Genomic DNA, 18,948 nt, shown 5'->3' with positions numbered 1-18,948 from the left:
ATCTTTCAGATAATTGCATCAGCTGACACATGCAAGAGTGTATGTGGCCTAGAAAAAGAACTATGCGACTTGTCAGTTTATGTATACACACACAAAGAATGAGCAATTACTAAGTTTAATTATAATTCTTTCCCTTATAAGTCTTCCATCCCAGTCTGGATTTATTGTGGCTGGTGATGTTTTAGTGACATCCTTTATTTGTTCATTGATTATGTATAATAAATATCTAAATTCTTAATTCTGTTTTGTTGTTCCAGCAGTCCATACAGTACATGTACATGCTAGTGCTAAGTACTGAATCTGGTGCAGTGTGCAATGTGATTTAGTAAGGCTACTATCTTTATTGACAGCATCAACAAAGAGAGCATTGTGGATGTAGAAGGCGTTGTGAGGAAAGCACATCAGAAAATCGGAGGTTGTACTCAGCAAGATGTTGAGCTGCATGTTCAAAGGGTAATTTTTTAAGCAAACTGACCACTGTCTGGGATTATCTATCTATTTAGTCTGTCTGTCTTTCTGCATATATAAACTTTATAGTCCAGTACCAGAGAAATAAACTCCTCTAAACTACACATTTCTATATACCATACATAAACATGAGATGTTCCTGTTTTAAAAATATTTGATTTTGAGTATTTCCTGATCTTAGCTGCCACTTAAAATATAGTAACAAGTAAATTAATCTCACTGAATCGATTTGGCTAGGAATGCTTGTAATTCTTAAGTGCAGCAGGTACTGTAATAAGAAGTCAGCCACTTCTTAGGTGTGAGAAGTTTCTTCTTTTTTGGGAATCTGTCTTCCCCTGAGTGAAATGGAATGGAATGTATAACTCTCCGCTAAAGTAAAGCACTGACTTAACAATATGGAAGCTCTTGAAATCTAAAGTTTCCATAGTTTGTGTTGTAGGGCTGGAGGAAGTGCAGCTTTATAATTTGGTTAACAGAATATGTATCTAAACCTTTGTTTGCTTGTAAAGCCACTACACAAACTTGTGTACAATTCTGCGGAAACATGGTTGCCTCAACAGTAAAGTGGCTATAATAGTTGTAGGAAGGTAGATCTTAGCTAGCAGCACTGTGGAAAATGTGCAGATTTTGAAGAAATATATGTGCAAATTGTCAGATGCTTGACTTTTTCTAAAAAGAACATGAAATTAAATGTAGCTATGAGGAGGCTTTAGAGCAGGGTGTCTTGCATTCTCTGTGTGTTTTATCTACCTCATAAATTCTTGGTCTGAAATAGCTCCTTCAAATTCAATCAGATTGGTAAGTAAAACAGTACCAGAACAACAAGAATGAGATGTGCTCGCTGCAATCAGAGCCTAAAACGGTGTAATCTAGCAGTTTCAGACCTGGCATTCATGCCAGTAGGCTTGTCTTAGGCAGCCTGTACTTGTTCAACTCGATACTTTCCTGCTTCCAAGGGGAAAAAAAAATCTTTGAAAAAGGAAGTCACATTTAGGCGTTTCCAATATTATCATGAGACTGCACCCAAGTATGTTGACTTTATGAAGAAAATCAGTTTTCCAGCTAACAGCCTATGCAAACACTGTTTCATGTTTATGCCAGAAATATCCTATTGTAAATCACACCTTCTTTTGAGCTGAGTATCATGCTATTTTTGTTCCTATCTCGCTTTCAGATCTATGTGATCAGTTTAGCCGAACCCCGACTCCCTCTACAGCTGGATGATGCTGTTCGGCCAGAAGTGGAAGGCGAGGAGGTGAAAACTTTGCATACTCAAACACACTTTATTATCTTTGTAATTGAAGAAAAGTGTGAAAGCCTGGCAGCTTCCATCATGCAGCAAATTTGTTTTCTCGTTATGTTGAGCTTTCATTATTATTCCGTTATTAGCTTCCATTGTTATGTTTATTTCCATTATGATTCTCCAGACTGTATTAGCAATTTCTACAGATTTGATTTCTGCTGAACTGCAGTATTGGGTCAGAACCAGCGGCCTTTTAGTCTTAAGTATTCTAGACCCTTATAGCTGGTTTCTGCCTGTGACCATGGAGAAGTTGTAGCTTAAGACTTGCTGTACTGGCAGTTGTATGTTCTTCAGACTGATCTAGAAAATCTGAATTTAGAAGTATCTCTTGGCCTTTAACCAAAGAACATTTTTCTCCAATACTTTCCTTTTAGGTGTGTATATATTCATTATGTATTTTTGCACAACTGTTTAGGATGGAAGAGCCACTGTAAACCAAGATACAAGATTGGACAACAGAGTCATTGACCTGAGGGTAAGGAATGAGATTTGTTGCCTGTTTACTTGCAAGTATTCAGTTATTCTCTGTCATAATCCATGGAACAGTAAAAGCGATGGATTTGGTGGAAGTGTTTTGCTGGCCAAAGCTAAACAACGTTTCTCACTGTGTGAGTGCATTAGAGAACACATACTAGTAGATTAAGCTGAATGTTTAGGATTTGGCATGTGGCCATGTATGCTGACTGAATAAGGATAACATATAGGCAATATTTCTTCTCAAATATAGTACTTGGTACCCAGAAAGTGTCACAAGAGCTCAGCTTAGAACCATTAGGTGGAAGTTTTGAATTTAACAATGAATATGTAATCAGCTATCCTTTTGATGTTATTTTCTCTTGTCTTTTCCCCTATTTGACTCTACACAATAATGTTCTAATCAATTTTTCATTGAATGAAGTGTATATTTAGCTCTTTTTTTGGTGTATCTAGTCCTGCCTTTGAAGTTATGATAATGGTAGTTTCTCAGTAAACCAAGCTTTGGGTCTGAGAAGTAAAACAAAGAGATCGTTTTTTAATTGGAAAATCTGGGAAATTTCTGGCACAGAGATGCTTAAAGCATTTGAATATCTGATCTACTTATTTCAGCAATTAAAACTACTTGTGCAAATTGTTTCATTTGGTGCAAAGATATAATGGCTTTTCACTTGACCTTATCATATGTGATACTGAGCAGCTTCAATTTGTGATTACTTTTCAAGATACTCCGTATCTCGTTGTACTCGTCTCTTCATCTGTATATTTAAGTTTTTGATAAAAAGAATTCTGTGCTAGTGAGAATTAAAAGAATCATCAGCCTAGAGTAATGGTAAGGCAGTTACCTTAAATTACCTAAAATTAAATTGAAGGGAGAACTCTGGACTGTTAAAAGTTCAAGTGTTGCTTGAACTTCTGATGATGCCAAAGAATACTTAACAGCACATTGGAGAAACTTAAGAAAATTATTTAAGTGAATGAAATGTGTATCATAAGTTGGAAAGAGCTATGAACCCTGAATGGATGAGAGGAGTAATAGAAAATGAAATAACAGTTAAAATACAACCTGGAAGTAATAGCATGGAAGTTTGGTTGACTGTAATTAAGATGAGAGCATCTATGGAGTAAAACATGAGAAGGTAAATAGTAAGGGGGGAAAAAAAAGAACACAAAAAAGCCTGTAATACTAGAATATACACAGGACATGAAACAAAGAGATGGGCTAAAATTCTTATAATGGAGAGTCATAGAACGACTTGGATTAGAAGGAACCTCAAGGACCATCAGATTCCAACCGTCCTGCCGCAGGCAGAGTTGCCAACTCCTAGATCACATATTGGATCAGGTACTGGGTATGCCTGGATATATTCATTAGTCTAGCATGAATCTTCATGTATGCATCTCTGGCAGTGTCGTCATAGAAAATAAGTTGTCACCAGTCTAGTTGGAGGGTGCAAGTAGTGAGCTAAGTGAATAATGCTATAACCTTTCCTAAACTATACAATTCTATGTGAGTATTGTATGTTCCAGCCATTGTCTGAACACTATTCATTCAGCAATGTTTGGCCTTCTGTTTTGAGTTCTGAACCTTAATTTAACTCTGTCTCTATATAGAAGACAGACTACTGGACTGAGGTGAAACTTGATCAGAATAGTTCTAATGGAGTTGCTGTGATGATCTGTTCCTACTAGTATGGGAGGAAGTCGCAACCACAGATACATGTAGCATCTAGTTTAAGTTTCCTCAGTGCCCTGGTTTTTAAGGAAGAAGGAGGTAATCGAGTATCAAAAATAAAGATACTGATTTTTTTTGGAGACAGATTTAACAAATGAAATGCGTAGGCCTTGGCTAGACTTCAGTTAAAAAAGGAAGAATCCTTAATATAGAACTAAAATTAGGTTTGTCCACTTAAATAGAATCTTTAAAGTAGTTCTATAGTGATGTAATTAACTTCAGTAATTAACCAAGGAGTTCATTGTTGGGGTGATATCATGATAAAGTGGAGCTGTGGAACTCAGTTCTTGGATGAGTAAAAGAGGATGAATTTTCAAAAATAGCATAGCTCCATCCAACTATGGTGGATGCCAAGGAGAGTTTAATTGTAGAATAGTGAAATGAGTATGGTTAATGACAAGAAAAATATAGTGGGGTAAAAAAGAAGAAAATTTAAAAGAGAATGGCCTGGTGGATGTAGAACACAAAATATTCTATAGAGACCTCAAGATTTCAATTCTTTTATACTTTTGAAAATCACATGTGCACAGTTTTGCATTTTGGTTGCTGTCAAATCTCCTAGAGGTGCTTTTGAGGGTAGGGATTGGAAGTACTAAAATGCCAGGATCCCAAGCTATTGCAATAGCTGTTGCTTTAAATGCATTCAAGAAAGTTATTATTTAAGGTAGGGGGGTTTTAAAAGACCTTTCTGAGGAATGATGATATACGAAGATTCTGTTCCTGATCCGTTAATTACTAAAATACAGATCCCATACTCTTTGGAGTAGAAAAACTGGGGATGTAAAGTTGAGAGTCCTTGTACAGACGAGATTTTATTTCACGTATCTGTGGGTGAGTGTAAGAAAACTGCTGTTGACCTAAGCATCTATTTTTCATGATGGTATAATGAATGTCAATATATTTAATTCTAGATATGTTTGATTAACTAATTGTTTATTGGAACAGTTCAAAAAGGCAGTTGGAGCACTGATTGTGTTTCTAAATTTCTGCCTTTCTGCTACGCATAACTGCAGTATTCAGCAATGCATAGGCTTTTCAGATATGTAAAAACACCTAAAGAAAGTGCTAACTGACCGTATTTCATGAAGATCTGCAGTGAAGGTAAAGCAATAAGGACAAGCCAATACGTGAAATACTGCTTGTTTTAAGTCTTGCTTTTTAGTATATCTTGCTCTGAAGAAAAATCAATGGAGGTTCATCAGGTTTCAGCAATAGACCTGACTGATATCCTTGCTCTGGTTTATTTTTTGATGTCCAGCAGGGTTTTTATCTTAATAGCATCTGTCCAAATTTGACTTGAGTTATATGTATTTAGCAGTCCTGATGCTATAATTATGTCTGCTAATGCACAGCTCGTTGTGACCAAAGCATAGTCCTTCAGAGTCAATATTATCTTGTTTAAACTGCTTAGGGGTAGTGTGTAACCATTAAACTGTACTTTTAGTAGCTCATGGCTGTCAGATTGTTATATGTACATTGATCTTAATGCGGTTTTTTTCTTAATGACTTGATTACTTTAAGCTTGATTTCATTGTGTTGAATTTGATGCACTTGTTGCAAAAGCTGTTGGTCTCCTGACTGACTTCAAGCTGTAATCACAACCAGATACACTGTTTGCTGTAGTTTGTAGTGATTTCATTGTGCTGAAATAACACAGTCCCAATCATTTCAACAACAAACTTCATGTTCTCCTCTTGCTCTACTATAAAGTAATATTTGAGTGAAACAGTTGATTTCAGTCAATCTGAAATACAGAAATTGTTACTGAAGGCAAATCCTGTTTCCTAATGAGAACTTCATTCCTCATACACGTGATAAAGAATTTTCAAAATTATCTTTGTTATTAAATTATTGTGTATTATTTGAAGTCATATAGTTGACATTATTTCCCTTTGTATTTAGCCTGCTTTATGTATTCAGGGATTCTGGTGGAAGAGGAGTCAGTTCCAGCAGGTTAACAAAAAAGCAAAAGTAAAGTGATAGAACAAATTCAGTAGTTGATGTGAGAGGGAAAAGAAGTTTGCAGCTTTGCTCATTTGCGTCTTCATCATACCTCCTTGAGATATGATCTCATAAGGTGTTAAATGCCTTCAGTTCTAGGGAAATAGATTTGTCTGTCTGGCAACTTACATGGGTATTACTATTTACATGCCACTGATTGTGCTGAATAGAACAGAGTTATTTTTCTTTTATAATCTTTAAGTGTTGAAGTACTGTGTTCAAATAGCATTTTCCTTTGTTGCATTTATGTAGCAAACACACAGGTGAGGTGAGAGTGAAGTTACAACCAACACCTGTATTTCAGCATCGTTAGCTGAACATTTTTTCTGCTGTCTGTAACAAGGGGTAATTATTAGAAATAATGAGTTTTCCTGTAAAATCACTAAGCTTAAACAGCAATATTTAAGTGGCATAGGTTTGTTTCAGTTTTTGTTTTGCATTTGAAGACGTTAGTGTCTTTGCTGTTGCCTTAGACAAGAATTTACTGGTATATGTGTGGAAGAGTTTACAAGAGTGAACAGTACAGGAAAAGTTGCCATGCTGAAATGTTGTTGTAGGCTAAGATATTTAAACATATATATTCATTTTTCACAACTGCCTTAGTTTGCTGCCTTGAATGATCATCTTCAGTCCCTTTTTGTCCTAAATGTTCTGCTGCAAAGGACATGATTAAATTTGAAGAACTTTGCTTTGTGTGGGCACAGAATCAACTTCAAAATCTTTGAGAAGTTACAGTTGCACGTAGAACTTCTGAGGTCCTCCACCTGACTGCACTGCACACTGACAGTTGCAGTTGTTTGGGAGCTAATCTGAGATCTTGTGGGTCTGTCTAATTCTTACAAAGAGACCACAGTGTCACAAATACTCAGTGCTTGTTGGCAGTGTCTGAATGGATGGGCACTGAAGCTCTGTTGCCTTTGGTAGTAAGAAGAGTGGTCTTGTCAGATCTAATTTGAGGTACAGAGAATGGCAGCTTGTTCTTTTCCTGGTTTATAGTTAAGCAAAAGCTTCAGAGTCCAATTCTATGAGCTTGACTTCTTTGATAATTGCTATTTTTAAAGATGAATTATCGTTACCGATAGGGTTAGGAAGGCTGCATCTTTGTTCTGCATCCTCACTAAAGCACGGGTGAGTTACTAGCTCACAAACTATTGTTGGTAGGGATGTATTAATTGTTGACTCTCTGCATGCTTTCAGACTTCATGGCAAGCAATTGCTTTCAGATTGAAATACCATTTCCCTTTTTCATAAGAGTGTGTATCTTAGAAATACATTCTTACCTACTCAGGTATCAAACTGGTGTTGGTTCATCAGAAGGACAAGGAGTCACTGTTACTATCTCACTTCAAATGAATGTTGTGCAATTGTTTCTTAGCATTTTTGAAAGTTGGTCAAGTTTATAAAAAACCATTCTGGTAAACCTAAATGTGACTGTTTGGTTTATAATCTTCTAAAGTCTCTTCACGTTTCTGAGTAGGAGATGGGTTGAAAAAACAACAATAAAACCAAATATATGTGTGCATGCACGTATAAAAGTATGTGTCTACGTAATCGCTCTGAATCACTGAGGTAGTTTGGTGTAACACTGCAACATCTGTGGAAGAATGGTGAAAAAGTTCAAGGGCACTTTTGTATTTGCTGCTCATAACCTCTTCTCCTTAATTTTGAAAGTAGTGGGAGTAGTGGCTGATGGTTACTGCTGTCAGACAGTGAGAACTGCTGGCAGTTATTTACTGATCTCAACTACTTGCACGCTGTAATACTGTATCTGCTCTAATTGCAAATCACTCCAAATTACTACAAATCTGCAGTATTAAAACTGTTTTCTCTTTCAGTTTTTCAGTTAAGGGATATCTTTCGTCTTCCAGAGATGTTGAACGTAGCTTTATTTCAACATATCCACTGACGGACTGTCTAAATTTGGGTGCTTATATACTTTGTTTTGACTGGGTTTTTTGTCTTGTGGTTTGGTAAGAGTCATGTGAAAAAGCCCACAAGGTTCTCCTTGCCCTGAGAGAAAAGTTGGGTACCTTTCAGAAAAGAGAAGTAAACAGTGCTGTGACGCAGGTTGTCATAAGGAAACGTTCTTTTAGTTTTCTTATGAGAACTTGCTGGTTTTTATGTGTGCTCGTAGGTTGCTGACTGCCAGTTCTTAAACACTGCGAGCACAAAATCAGATATGGGTTCAGTGCTGATGTACTGCGATGTTTTCAGCATCTACTGAACTTGGTTTTTTTCTTCACACTTAAACCCAAGTATGTTACTGGAACATTGAGCAGAAGTAGTTGTTAACCAGATAAGTGACTTAATTGCGTCACGTACATAAACAAATAGAACCTGCATTGATCAGTTCTTCGGCCAGATGTACTTCTGGAATAAACGCTGAAAAGAAAATAGCAGTTTGTATGATCAGAAGTTATGTGAACAGTTGTAAATGCTGCTGAGAGTTCACACGCTCTTTTGGGGTTGTTTTTGTGGCCCTGACTCAGGTAGTTAGCACAGGGCTATGTTTTTTGCATGAAGAACATTTCATTTCCTAGTCCTTTAGTAAACACAAACATTCTGACCTCATAACCAATTGTGGGCTGTTGTTACGCATTGTGTACAACCGCAGTGGTTCTAGTTCAGTGTGCTGAAAGGTTTGTAATAGGTTTAGTGTTCTTTTTCTTACTATAAAATCCTTATTTTCAGAAGCAAAACTTACAAATCAGTGACTGTTTAAATGTTGAGTTGACCGCAGCATATCCTTAATAACTGAATATGCTGCAGATTGAAATGAGGAATTTTTCTTGCTTCCTTTCCTGTTCTTTTCTGGTTTTTGTTTGTTTGTTTTTGTAATAAATAGTTGCATGTGCATTTTTCTCTGTTCAGGCAAATACAGAAGCCAGGCGTTCCTAAGAGAAGAGATGTATCCTCCCAGCTGTCCACAAAAAGTTACAGAGTGGGAAAGAATTAAACTAACTTAGGTTGTGTTATATTTTTTTTCTCCTTACAGACTTCCACCAGTCAGGCAGTCTTCTGCCTCCAGTCTGGTATTTGTCAGCTTTTTAGAGAAACTCTCATTCGCAAAGGATTTGTGGAAATTCAGACTCCCAAAATCATTTCAGGTAATGTATTTTTGATCCAGAAGCTTCAGATCCGCTTCTTTTACATTTGCTCAGTGAACCTGACAAATATTTTTTTTTTCTTTAAGAAGCTATTTCTAATTCAGATACAGCATAGCAAACAAAGCAAGTATCAGGGTTGTTCTTTATTCTTCTCCTGACTTTGAATGTTAAAAGAACAACAAGACAAATGGTATTTATGCCTGATTTATCTACTCTACAGTGCATTTGAAGTTTTAATTTAGTTAAACACAAAATGCTTGATCATATGCATCACCTCTGTATTACATATTTTTGAAGACAACTCTTGACTGAGCTAAAACTAGGACTTTTTAACAAAATACATGCAAGCAACAATTCTTACAACATGAAAAATGCCATTGACCTGTAAGATTAAGTAACTTTTCCTACAGATGCTGGTAAAATAGCATGAGGTGTTCAAGACTCCCAGGTAGTTTATTTATGTAGCACCTTTGAGGAAGTGTACTACTCTTCCTGTGCAGTGTACCATTGAAAGCAAGCAAGCATCCTATTGTTTGAAGGAGAGAATTTGATAAGTTTTGCAAAATTAGCAAATTAAATCGATGCAATTCTTTACTGAGTTTCAAACTTGCATATGATAGCTTTTTTAAATTTTCAGATTTTCAATGTTAACCTCTATTCAAAACTAACTGAGTAGTCAATGAAATTATTTCAGTGGGAGTAGTGGTAATTAAAGAAAAGAACGATTAATTGCAGTGGAATTGTCAGTAATTATAAGTAGCATATAGCGTTATCATAAGAATCTTTAAAAACTATTAATTATTGTTTCACTCTGATGTGTTTTTATAAGTATGCTAGGCAACTATCACAATCATTTCATACACTGGGAAATGTACAGTGAGTTTTGGTAGGCTGTTTGCTATGAGGGGTTCATTCAAAATGGGATCATGTGTTCTTGGCTAATGTTCTTTCAAGGTAACTATGGTAATTGTCTCAAACTGGGAGATAGCTTTGTACCTTTGGCAAATGTCCTCTGGTAAATCCAGGTTTGTCTCTGAGATCTATTAGTGCCTTCAGACACTTCAGATGTTTGCCCATTCCTCTGCTAGAGAGACAGTCCTGGAAAAACAGGATGTGTGCTTTGATCTTGGTCTCTACAATTAACTGGCTTTGAAGCTTACATCACTGATAAAGATTTGTTTCCTCAGAAATGGTGGACTGCAAGTAGATGTGGTGCTACAAACGTGCGTTCTCTGCTGCCTTCACCCTAAAGTGAAGGATGGCTGGGAACAGTAGCATTTTTAGCTACCCCTAGCTAGGTTTTAGCAGGTTTGCAAGACAGTGTCTGACAGTTCTGAGCCCCAAAACTTCCCTTAGCATTAATGATGCAAATTTATCTTTTTCTTTTAACATGTTTTTTTCCCTTATCTTTCAGTATAAGCCCAGTAATCTGTCAGTCTATTTCTAACATTTTTTTTTCATTTTTATTTTAATAACCAATGTAAGCTTTGCTTTTCAGCTGCCAGCGAAGGAGGAGCCAATGTGTTTACTGTATCATACTTCAAAAGCAGTGCTTACCTGGCTCAATCCCCACAGCTGTACAAGCAGATGTGTATATGTGCTGACTTTGAAAAAGTTTTTTGTGTTGGACCAGGTAAGAAAAGCATAACTTTATCCACATTGTAAAGATGACCTTGATGGCTTCTAGCAGTTGTGGTAAAAGGAAAGTTAACATCTATGTTGAAAGCTTTGAATGCTTTTACGTATTATAGCTTCACTTAATAAACACAAATTTCATTTGGGGCAACTAACAAGAATAAAGTTGACAGGGAGGTTGCTGGAACAAAACTAAGATGCTGCAATGAGGGTGTCTTCTATTCAGTGAGAAGAAAGAAGAGAAACGCACTGGAAATTAATATGATGGAGTTAGCAAAACTTGGAAGAGCGCTGTAATTACCAAAGCCATTGTTACTTATTAAGCATGCTTTAGTTGCCCAGTAGCAAAGAGCTAAAATAAGGAAGCTAAATTTGATGTACTTCAGATTGTGTATTAACATGGATTTGTCCCATGCTCCTGTACATGTACCAAACAGCATTGTTTGGAAAAGGCATATGTCTCACCAGGCTGTCAGTAAAGAATGCAAATGGATTATTTTCCTCTCTCACACCCTTCCTTAAAAGCTAATAGAACATTGCCCTCTTAAGCAATAATGCAGCAACTTTTTCTTAGACCTTGAGAACAGGTTTAAAGATATTTAAGGTAGAAATGCTGGAAAACACAATAACAGCTTGTAAATAAAATAAAAAGATGCAAGTAACTCAGACCTTAAATGACTTGTTAATTACTAACACGAGTCATGGTTTTGTAGGAATGCATGTTTATATCAGTCTTGTACCTGAAAAAAAATCAGCTCACACATGCAGAAGTCCATTTCCTCTGAAAAAGGTAGTTTTCAAATCTGAAAGGTCTTGTGTGCCTGACAGCTTGTCTGTTTTTTCCACTTCTATCTGTTGGTTTGACAAGAGATAAGCAAGACTCGCAGAAGGTACTATCTTGTACCCTTTGACCACCACAGCTACAATAATGCTGTTACTGTTTGTTATGAGTGATGCTTTGAGGCAGCAAGCTTTCTTGTTGTTTTTCAGTAAGAATTGTCATGTCTGGAGACAGCATTGTCTATCTTGTCTAATTGCTGGTGTGTTTGATTGTCTGTGTTATTTTTCAAAATGGAATTACAATTCCAGGTCAGTTAGAATTCTTGTTTAATTTTACAGTTTTTAGAGCTGAGGACTCCAATACACATAGACACCTGACTGAGTTTGTTGGTCTGGATATTGAAATGGCTTTTAACTACCACTATCATGAAGTGGTAGATGAGATTGCAGATACTTTGGTGCAGATATTCAAAGGACTTCAGGAGAGGTAACAAAAACATTTTCCATTTCATGAACAACTTCATTTGTTTGAGCTGTCTTGCACTGTGGCATCAAATGGGTGAGCATTTCATCCTCAGCCTGTCAGATAATCGTTAGTAATTTGATTTACAAGAGAACTTCAGCTTGTTGCTTTGCTCTTAACTGTTCCTTTGTAACTGACTTTAGAAGTTCACCAATGCTAGTAAACTGCCTATTTTATGCCCAAGCTCCATCTTCTACGGTATGCCAGCTTGCACCACAGAAACGATGTTCACTGTTGAATGGGCTTCCTAATAGAAATGATCCATCATTAGTGTAAAATATCCTTCCTGTTGTGCCACTACAGGTAGACTGATTGTTCTGTTTTGAAATCAATCTTAACTGTTTAAAATAGCTTTCCTGGAGGAAATTTATTGTAACAGCTTGCATCGCTGCCATGACAGCAGCAAAGATTATTTTCCATTATTCACACTCTTGTTAAAAAAACAAGCCAGAAGTTTAGGAAGTGGTTTTCGTTTGCTTACCTTATCTTGCCAGCAGAAATGCCTATCTTTCATCAATCTGGAAAGAAATTTCTCTTCTATATTCAAAACAGAGTATTATTTAAATCAAAGGAGAACCTAGCTATATGTTGCAAATCAAAGGGATGGTTTCTAGTTGTTTTTACTGTGAAAATTTGATCTAGCCAATTATTTCTTAGGAAAGGAACAAAACAGAAGTAGTAGTAAAATATTAACCTGTATACCACTGAAGCAGATTGCATTAACTTAGATGAAACATTTCATTAGGATTATACAGAACTTCTCCAGGAGATAATGTAAAATAAAGTAGGTTTTTATATTGCAAGAGGGACCTCTTGTGGCAGAATTGTATTGCCAGTGCAAAGTGATTATTACATACAAGGTGCATCCATTTCTTGATTACTTTGTATTTTGCTTCTGTTCTTGTTCTCTTGTATATAGATTCCAAGCTGAAATCCAGATGGTGAACAAACAGTTCCCATGTGAGCCATTTAAGTTTTTGGAGCCAACTCTGAGGCTGGAATACCGTGAAGCTGTGGCCATGCTTAGGGAGGCGGGCATTGAGATGGGGGATGAAGAAGATCTGAGGTACTTTGGCAATACACAAATGTTTCAATCTTGTGAAAGTAGTAGTAAGGTATACGTTTTGTGCTGTGCAGGGAGATTCTCTTTGAGAGGAATAAACAGTATGTATGTCCATATCTCTTGATGAATAAATGAATGGATATGAAAATAGACCTTTCTTCTACTCTAGACTGTAAACTCTGAATTCAGAGGAAAATAACTTACGACAAGAAGTGAGAGGAACTTGAACCTTCTGAGGATAAAATAAACTTGTTTTTATGAAGTATGTAATCAGTAAAAGTTTAAGTCACGTAATTCTAATGGTGAGAATCTTTTTCAGCACACCTAATGAAAAGCTCCTGGGACGTCTGGTAAAGGAAAAGGTAACTGTTGTTTTATAATAAATATGTTTCTCATTGAATCTGAAGCATGATGTCATGGAATCGTTGAGTAGGTATAAATGCCTGCTTTATGTAAAATAACTTTTTATGCACTGATTGAGGAAACAGTATCAATGTGCAGAAGTTGTGAAGGGTTTGTGACCAGTGAAGCATGTCTTAATTGGATGACTGCGTTTCCATTTTGTTATAGCTTATTTCATCGACCAACATTTTTATCTTTATTCTTCATAATCTCTTTCAAACCATTTTCAGTCTTCTATGCTTTTTACTGTTGAGCACACCAAACAGGGTAGTACAGTCAAAAAAACAGATTGTAGGAGAATTAAAAAAACAAACAAATAAACAAAAACCAAAGTAAAACCAGATTCTGTCTAAATCTGTAGGAAAAGATTATATCACTGGGGGGGAAAAAGTTCAACAGACTTTCGCAAGACATTTTACTGCTAAAAATTCTTAAATCCACAGAAGTGGTAGTGTTGGGAAACTGAAAAGTAATCTACTGCTTTTTTGTGTAACATCTTTGAAGATAATACTGTCAAATCTGTACAGAGTTGCTTGGAATCTTTTTTTAAGATTTCTAAGATTCATTGGTTTTATCTTCCTCTTGTACTTTGTTCTTTACATCATTTTCACTTGTAGTAACTTCTTGAAATCATTGTCTTTCAGTATGACACAGACTTCTACATTCTTGACAAATACCCTCTTGCTGTGAGGCCTTTTTATACAATGCCAGACCCTGTAAATCCTGTAAGTAAAATTCTTTGTTGACAGTGGCAGTTGAGATTACTCTGTGTATAGTATAATTTCACAAAGTAGAGAAAGTATTTTTGTATCATCCTCTGTTGTAATTGAAATTAAGCTAATAACAAGAGTAGGTCAGTGCTGCATGGCCCATAAAGTGTTTGCAGTGACCCTTCACTAGTGAAAAACATACTAGAAAGTAAATCAGGCTGAAGTTGAAGAAGGTTTATGAAGAGCTCTCCATGGTCACCAGAGGAGATCTCCTGTGCTGCCATCACTGAAACAAGACAAAAACATTCTTTGAGGGCAACAGATGCTTAAATAGAAATATGCTTTTTTCACATTGATGGAAACTTCCCCAGTTTATTCCAAAATCCAGCATAAATATCTTTCAGCATCTTTTGTGGGTTAAGTATGTGTAAATGTAACCTTTTTTCAAAGTTTATGTGGGTGAACTTCAGTTTTTAGAAAACAATAATCTCTAGACTAATGAGAGAAAACAGTATACTGTAATTCTAAGGCAGATCACAAACACATTGCATTCTTACTGCATGGCTTTGGATATCATAAATGGAGTTATTGAGAGATATATATGCTCCCTTAGGATGGAGTAACTGTAGATACGAAATTAACTAGTACTTGTCTTTCCAGAAAAACTCAAACTCCTATGATATGTTCATGAGAGGGGAAGAGATTTTGTCTGGAGCTCAGAGAATTCACGATCCTCAGCTGCTGACAGAAAGAGCCAAGCATCATGGCATTGGTAACAAGTTAAACAGTGTAAAGCTTAGTTTAAAAGATTATAAATCATGATTGGATTCATTTCATTTAGAGGAAGACTTTGGAGCAGAATTGAATGTGTGACAGTAATGCTAAAATTATGATACTGTTTCATGCATAATGTTAATCCATCTGATGCCGTTTAACTATTTTAATATAGAGTGGTGGTATTAACAAACTAACTAGTTTCCCAGCAACGCCTTGATGAAAAGGGATTGTTTCCAAGGGCTTTTGAGAGGACGTAATGCAGGAAATACCTGCTAGAGAATGGGGGTAGACAAGCTGTATTCTGCCATGCCTCTCTGTACTCTCACAAACTTCTTATGGAGTAGTTCAGCAGAATTAGCTGTCACTTGTTAGATCTTGAACTGAGAGCAAATAAAGTGGTGATTTTATTTGTTTTTTTTTTTTTAAAAAAAAAGCTCAGATAAAGCTGGCTGATGTTAAAAGAGTAGAAGACTAAATTAGATGAAGATTAGAAGTGTAAGGTATAGATTAAAGTTACACTTTCAGTGGATGACAAAGTGAAGTGTCAAGAAGGTAGCAGGATAACAGGAGAATCTTCCAACATAGCAATAGGGAGAAACAGGTTGCTGAAACTTTACTTCTCACTGCAGCTCATTCAAGAAGTCAGCAGTTCCCATATGTTATAATGAACAGTTAGGCCTAACTCATGCTCAGTTATACGGTTCCTTACCTAATTAAATTATTAATAAAAAAATTGAATAGAACTATTAAGGACATAACTTCTAGACTGTTCTGGATAACTCACATCTGTTTAATGAACGAAACCCTACTGTTAGCTTTTCAATTACCTTTGTAAATATTTTATTGTGCATGCAGTCCCATATTCACTTATGTGTTTGGCTGGGGGTTCATTAAACAGATGAAAAATATGTTTTTTCTCTCTAGATTTGGAGAAAATAAAGGCTTATATCGATTCCTTTCGGTTTGGTGCACCTCCACATGCTGGTGGTGGAATAGGTAAGTATGTGTGTTTTATTTTGTTTGCTGTTAGCCTGACCTTAGCTTCAACCCAGTCCCAAGAAGGGCTCAATATAAAATTGCAAGCAGTGGTCTTGTTAGGTAAATGTATGAACTGTTTATTTTGGGGAGTTTAGGGAGAGAAGATAAACTGTAAAGATCATCATAAAATAGTTAGACTAAATATTAATGGCACAGTCTGACAAGTTAAAAGGGTAGGTGATCACAAGTGAAAATATGTTGATTTATTAGCCCAGCAGATTACCTTCAACTTTGATCAAAGAAAAAGATATAAGCAAGAAAATACTGCATGTATGTATGGATATCATAGCCTAATAATACTAGATGTCACTGAAATCTCAGCACAATTGATAAAGCTGCTGTGTAATAAGGGGAAAAAAAAAGTGATTGCTTCTGTCTTTATTTGCTGTGATTTGACTGAATGTCAGCTTTGACTGATGGTAATCATTTCAGCACAAGTATTGATGTCTACCGGCTTCTTGTCTTGAGTGTGAGCATTTTATATACAAAAATAAGCAAATAGTTTTTAAGTATCTTAATGTAACAGACATTGCTTTCATTAGCAGAACGAAATGCTTTCATGCATACAGAAGTAGGATACTTTGTTAGGTACTGAGTAATATATACATATACATAATATATATGTATTGCATATATATATATATATATATATATATATATATATATATATAAAATATATATATATAACAGTATCTCTAATCCAGTCTTTCTGCATTTGCCTTTTTTAGAAGTATGTGTAGTATGTTCTTGGCACGTTTAGAGAACAACTCCTTAAGTATGTGCTGTTAGTAAGTGCGTTGAAATACAGTAGGCTTTTGAGACAGCTGTTCTGAAATACTTAAAAGGTGTAAGCATCAGTGATCATCAGCACTTGCAGATAATCCAGGATCATTTAGGCCAGTCACAGCTGCTATCAAGAAAACTGAAGCTGCATCTCCTGTGCAGGGTAAATGCTTCTCACGGCACATCCCATAGATCAGGCCAAGTATCAGCCAAGCAGAAGATACTGTGAAATGAACCGTTTTCTAGTTGTTTTAGCTGAAAGCCTTAATGTAGGGAGGAGCAGTGTATGAATACTAGTAGGTGTCTCGGTTTCACATCAGCATGGCTGGGGTGTGTATGTAGTCCCGTGGGTTAGGAAGTCCATACATATTCCGCAGTATACACATAACTTCTGAGGTTTCAGGAAGAAAGAACACAACCAGAGAAGTGTTTATTATCTTGAAGATACCAGCAAACAGTTACATGAGTACATACTGCTGAATCTGCATGCCTGCACTGTAGAGTGGGATAAGCTTTCCAGAGTGGTTTTTTACTGTATTTGCTTAAGACAGTTATTATCTCTAAAGTACTTGGTACCAGCCCTTAGGTCTGGTTTGTTCTGTACTTCTGTAACCATGTTCAGGATACATTTCTCCCAGTTACTCCCTTCTCATTTCAATTTTCTATGCCATCTTGAAAGTCTCAACTGATTCAAAAGAGGGTTGCATCTCTAGTACCATTGCTTTATTGACACATGTTCCAAGTGAAACCTGTACTGTATCAGATGGTACTGTACGTTAAACCTGTAATTTCTGGTTCTAACTCCTTTCTGTAGTCAGGTGTGTTAATGTGTCCATATCAGTCTTTGCACTCACTACTGTGTGGAGCTGGCTTTAGCTATAAATTACATTTAGCTTCTTAAGAGTTTTGAACAGAAGACTGGATGATGATACTGTTTTTCATTTTTTTTTTTTTTTCCTATTTGTTGTAGGGCTGGAAAGAGTAACTATGCTATACCTAGGGCTGCATAATGTTCGTCAGACCTCCATGTTCCCACGGGATCCCAAACGACTGACACCCTAACATGACCTGTTCATGAAAGTGTGAGGTGATTTGCCCTGCAAGTATGATATGATTGTGAGCATATCTGTTGCTAGTGATGAGCGTGCATTGATCTAAGCATTGTAACATGCAATAAAAGAAGATGATCTAATTTACTGAAGTGCCACAAACATTTTTTTTATCCTTTAGGTATTTATTTAAAAGCTGTTATTTTAACAGATCGAGACTCTTTGTACTGGCAGCTGCACATTTTTAACAAATTCGAATTAGTATTCTGTCACTAAATTGTATCATATTTCTGAACATTTAAATAAATTGTGCAGTAAATATCATGCACTTTTAACGTATGTCAGCAAGATTGAATATTCTGGATTACAGAATTGGCTCAAAGCTGAAATAACAGGATGCTCGCAATTCAGAAAGCAGGAGGAAACCAATCCGGTTGTTAATTTACATGACTGAAATTGTAGAGAAGCAGGTGAGAAGGAGAATATTCTTAAAAAGTCGTAACAGATTCCAATAAAATTCTCTAAGCAAACTAGATACAGTAGCTGTCTTTTCTGGTTGTTGCTTTGTATCCTCACAAGGTAATCATGGAATGATGCATTTAACTACAAAACAAAACCTGATGGAATAACCACCATTTATAGATGCTGTGAACTGCCTGAGTGTTATACACTTACAGAAGTGGGGTGTTTCAGTCAGAGTACTTCTAAAATTCTTTCTAGACATCCTTTTTCCTAAATGAATCAGTTGCTGGAACTTTCTCATTTTGCAATGGCACACAAACCTACTTCTCTTTCTCTTCCCAACCCAACGAGTATGCCCTGCATTTTGTGAGGAACTGAGCTTTTTTTAAATTTCCTTTTAAAATACTACATCTGATGGTTACTTTGCAGGTTTAAAACAGTAAGTGTTGATGACAAAGAACAGAAGATTCTATTCAACATTTAGGCCCTGCAATAGAGTTAGTCTAATTTTCGTACACGCTTCTAATTCCTGACTTAATTTTTATTTAACATGTTACATGTTAAAAGCTTTCAGTCGCAGGTATAGTTTAGACAGTCTGTTTCTGTTGCTACCTTGATTTTTAAATGTCAGAGAAGTC

At 36.2% G+C, this 18,948-nt stretch overlaps 1 protein-coding gene across 1 annotated transcript in view; it reads left to right on the top strand.

Moving 5' to 3' along the window:
* Nucleotides 1-18,383, top strand: part of DARS (aspartyl-tRNA synthetase) — a 36,056-nt gene extending 17,673 nt beyond the window's left edge. The window contains exons 5-16 of the mRNA NM_001006528.3: nt 351-453; nt 1,643-1,723; nt 2,187-2,246; nt 8,977-9,088; nt 10,587-10,721; nt 11,843-11,990; nt 12,946-13,092; nt 13,409-13,451; nt 14,136-14,216; nt 14,862-14,973; nt 15,903-15,974; nt 17,770-18,383. Of these exons, the coding sequence (NP_001006528.2) occupies nt 351-453; nt 1,643-1,723; nt 2,187-2,246; nt 8,977-9,088; nt 10,587-10,721; nt 11,843-11,990; nt 12,946-13,092; nt 13,409-13,451; nt 14,136-14,216; nt 14,862-14,973; nt 15,903-15,974; nt 17,770-17,861 (1,186 nt within the window). The 3' untranslated portion in view covers nt 17,862-18,383. The remainder of the gene's footprint in view (nt 1-350; nt 454-1,642; nt 1,724-2,186; nt 2,247-8,976; nt 9,089-10,586; nt 10,722-11,842; nt 11,991-12,945; nt 13,093-13,408; nt 13,452-14,135; nt 14,217-14,861; nt 14,974-15,902; nt 15,975-17,769) is intronic.
* The last annotated feature ends 565 nt before the right edge of the window (nt 18,384-18,948 follow it).

The sequence above is a fragment of the Gallus gallus genome, chromosome 7 (genome assembly GCF_016699485.2).
Source record: "Gallus gallus isolate bGalGal1 chromosome 7, bGalGal1.mat.broiler.GRCg7b, whole genome shotgun sequence".
Lineage (NCBI taxonomy): Eukaryota > Metazoa > Chordata > Aves > Galliformes > Phasianidae > Gallus > Gallus gallus.
The sequence above is the reverse complement of the archived record's forward strand: the minus strand, read 5'-3'. Positions and strand labels throughout refer to the sequence as shown.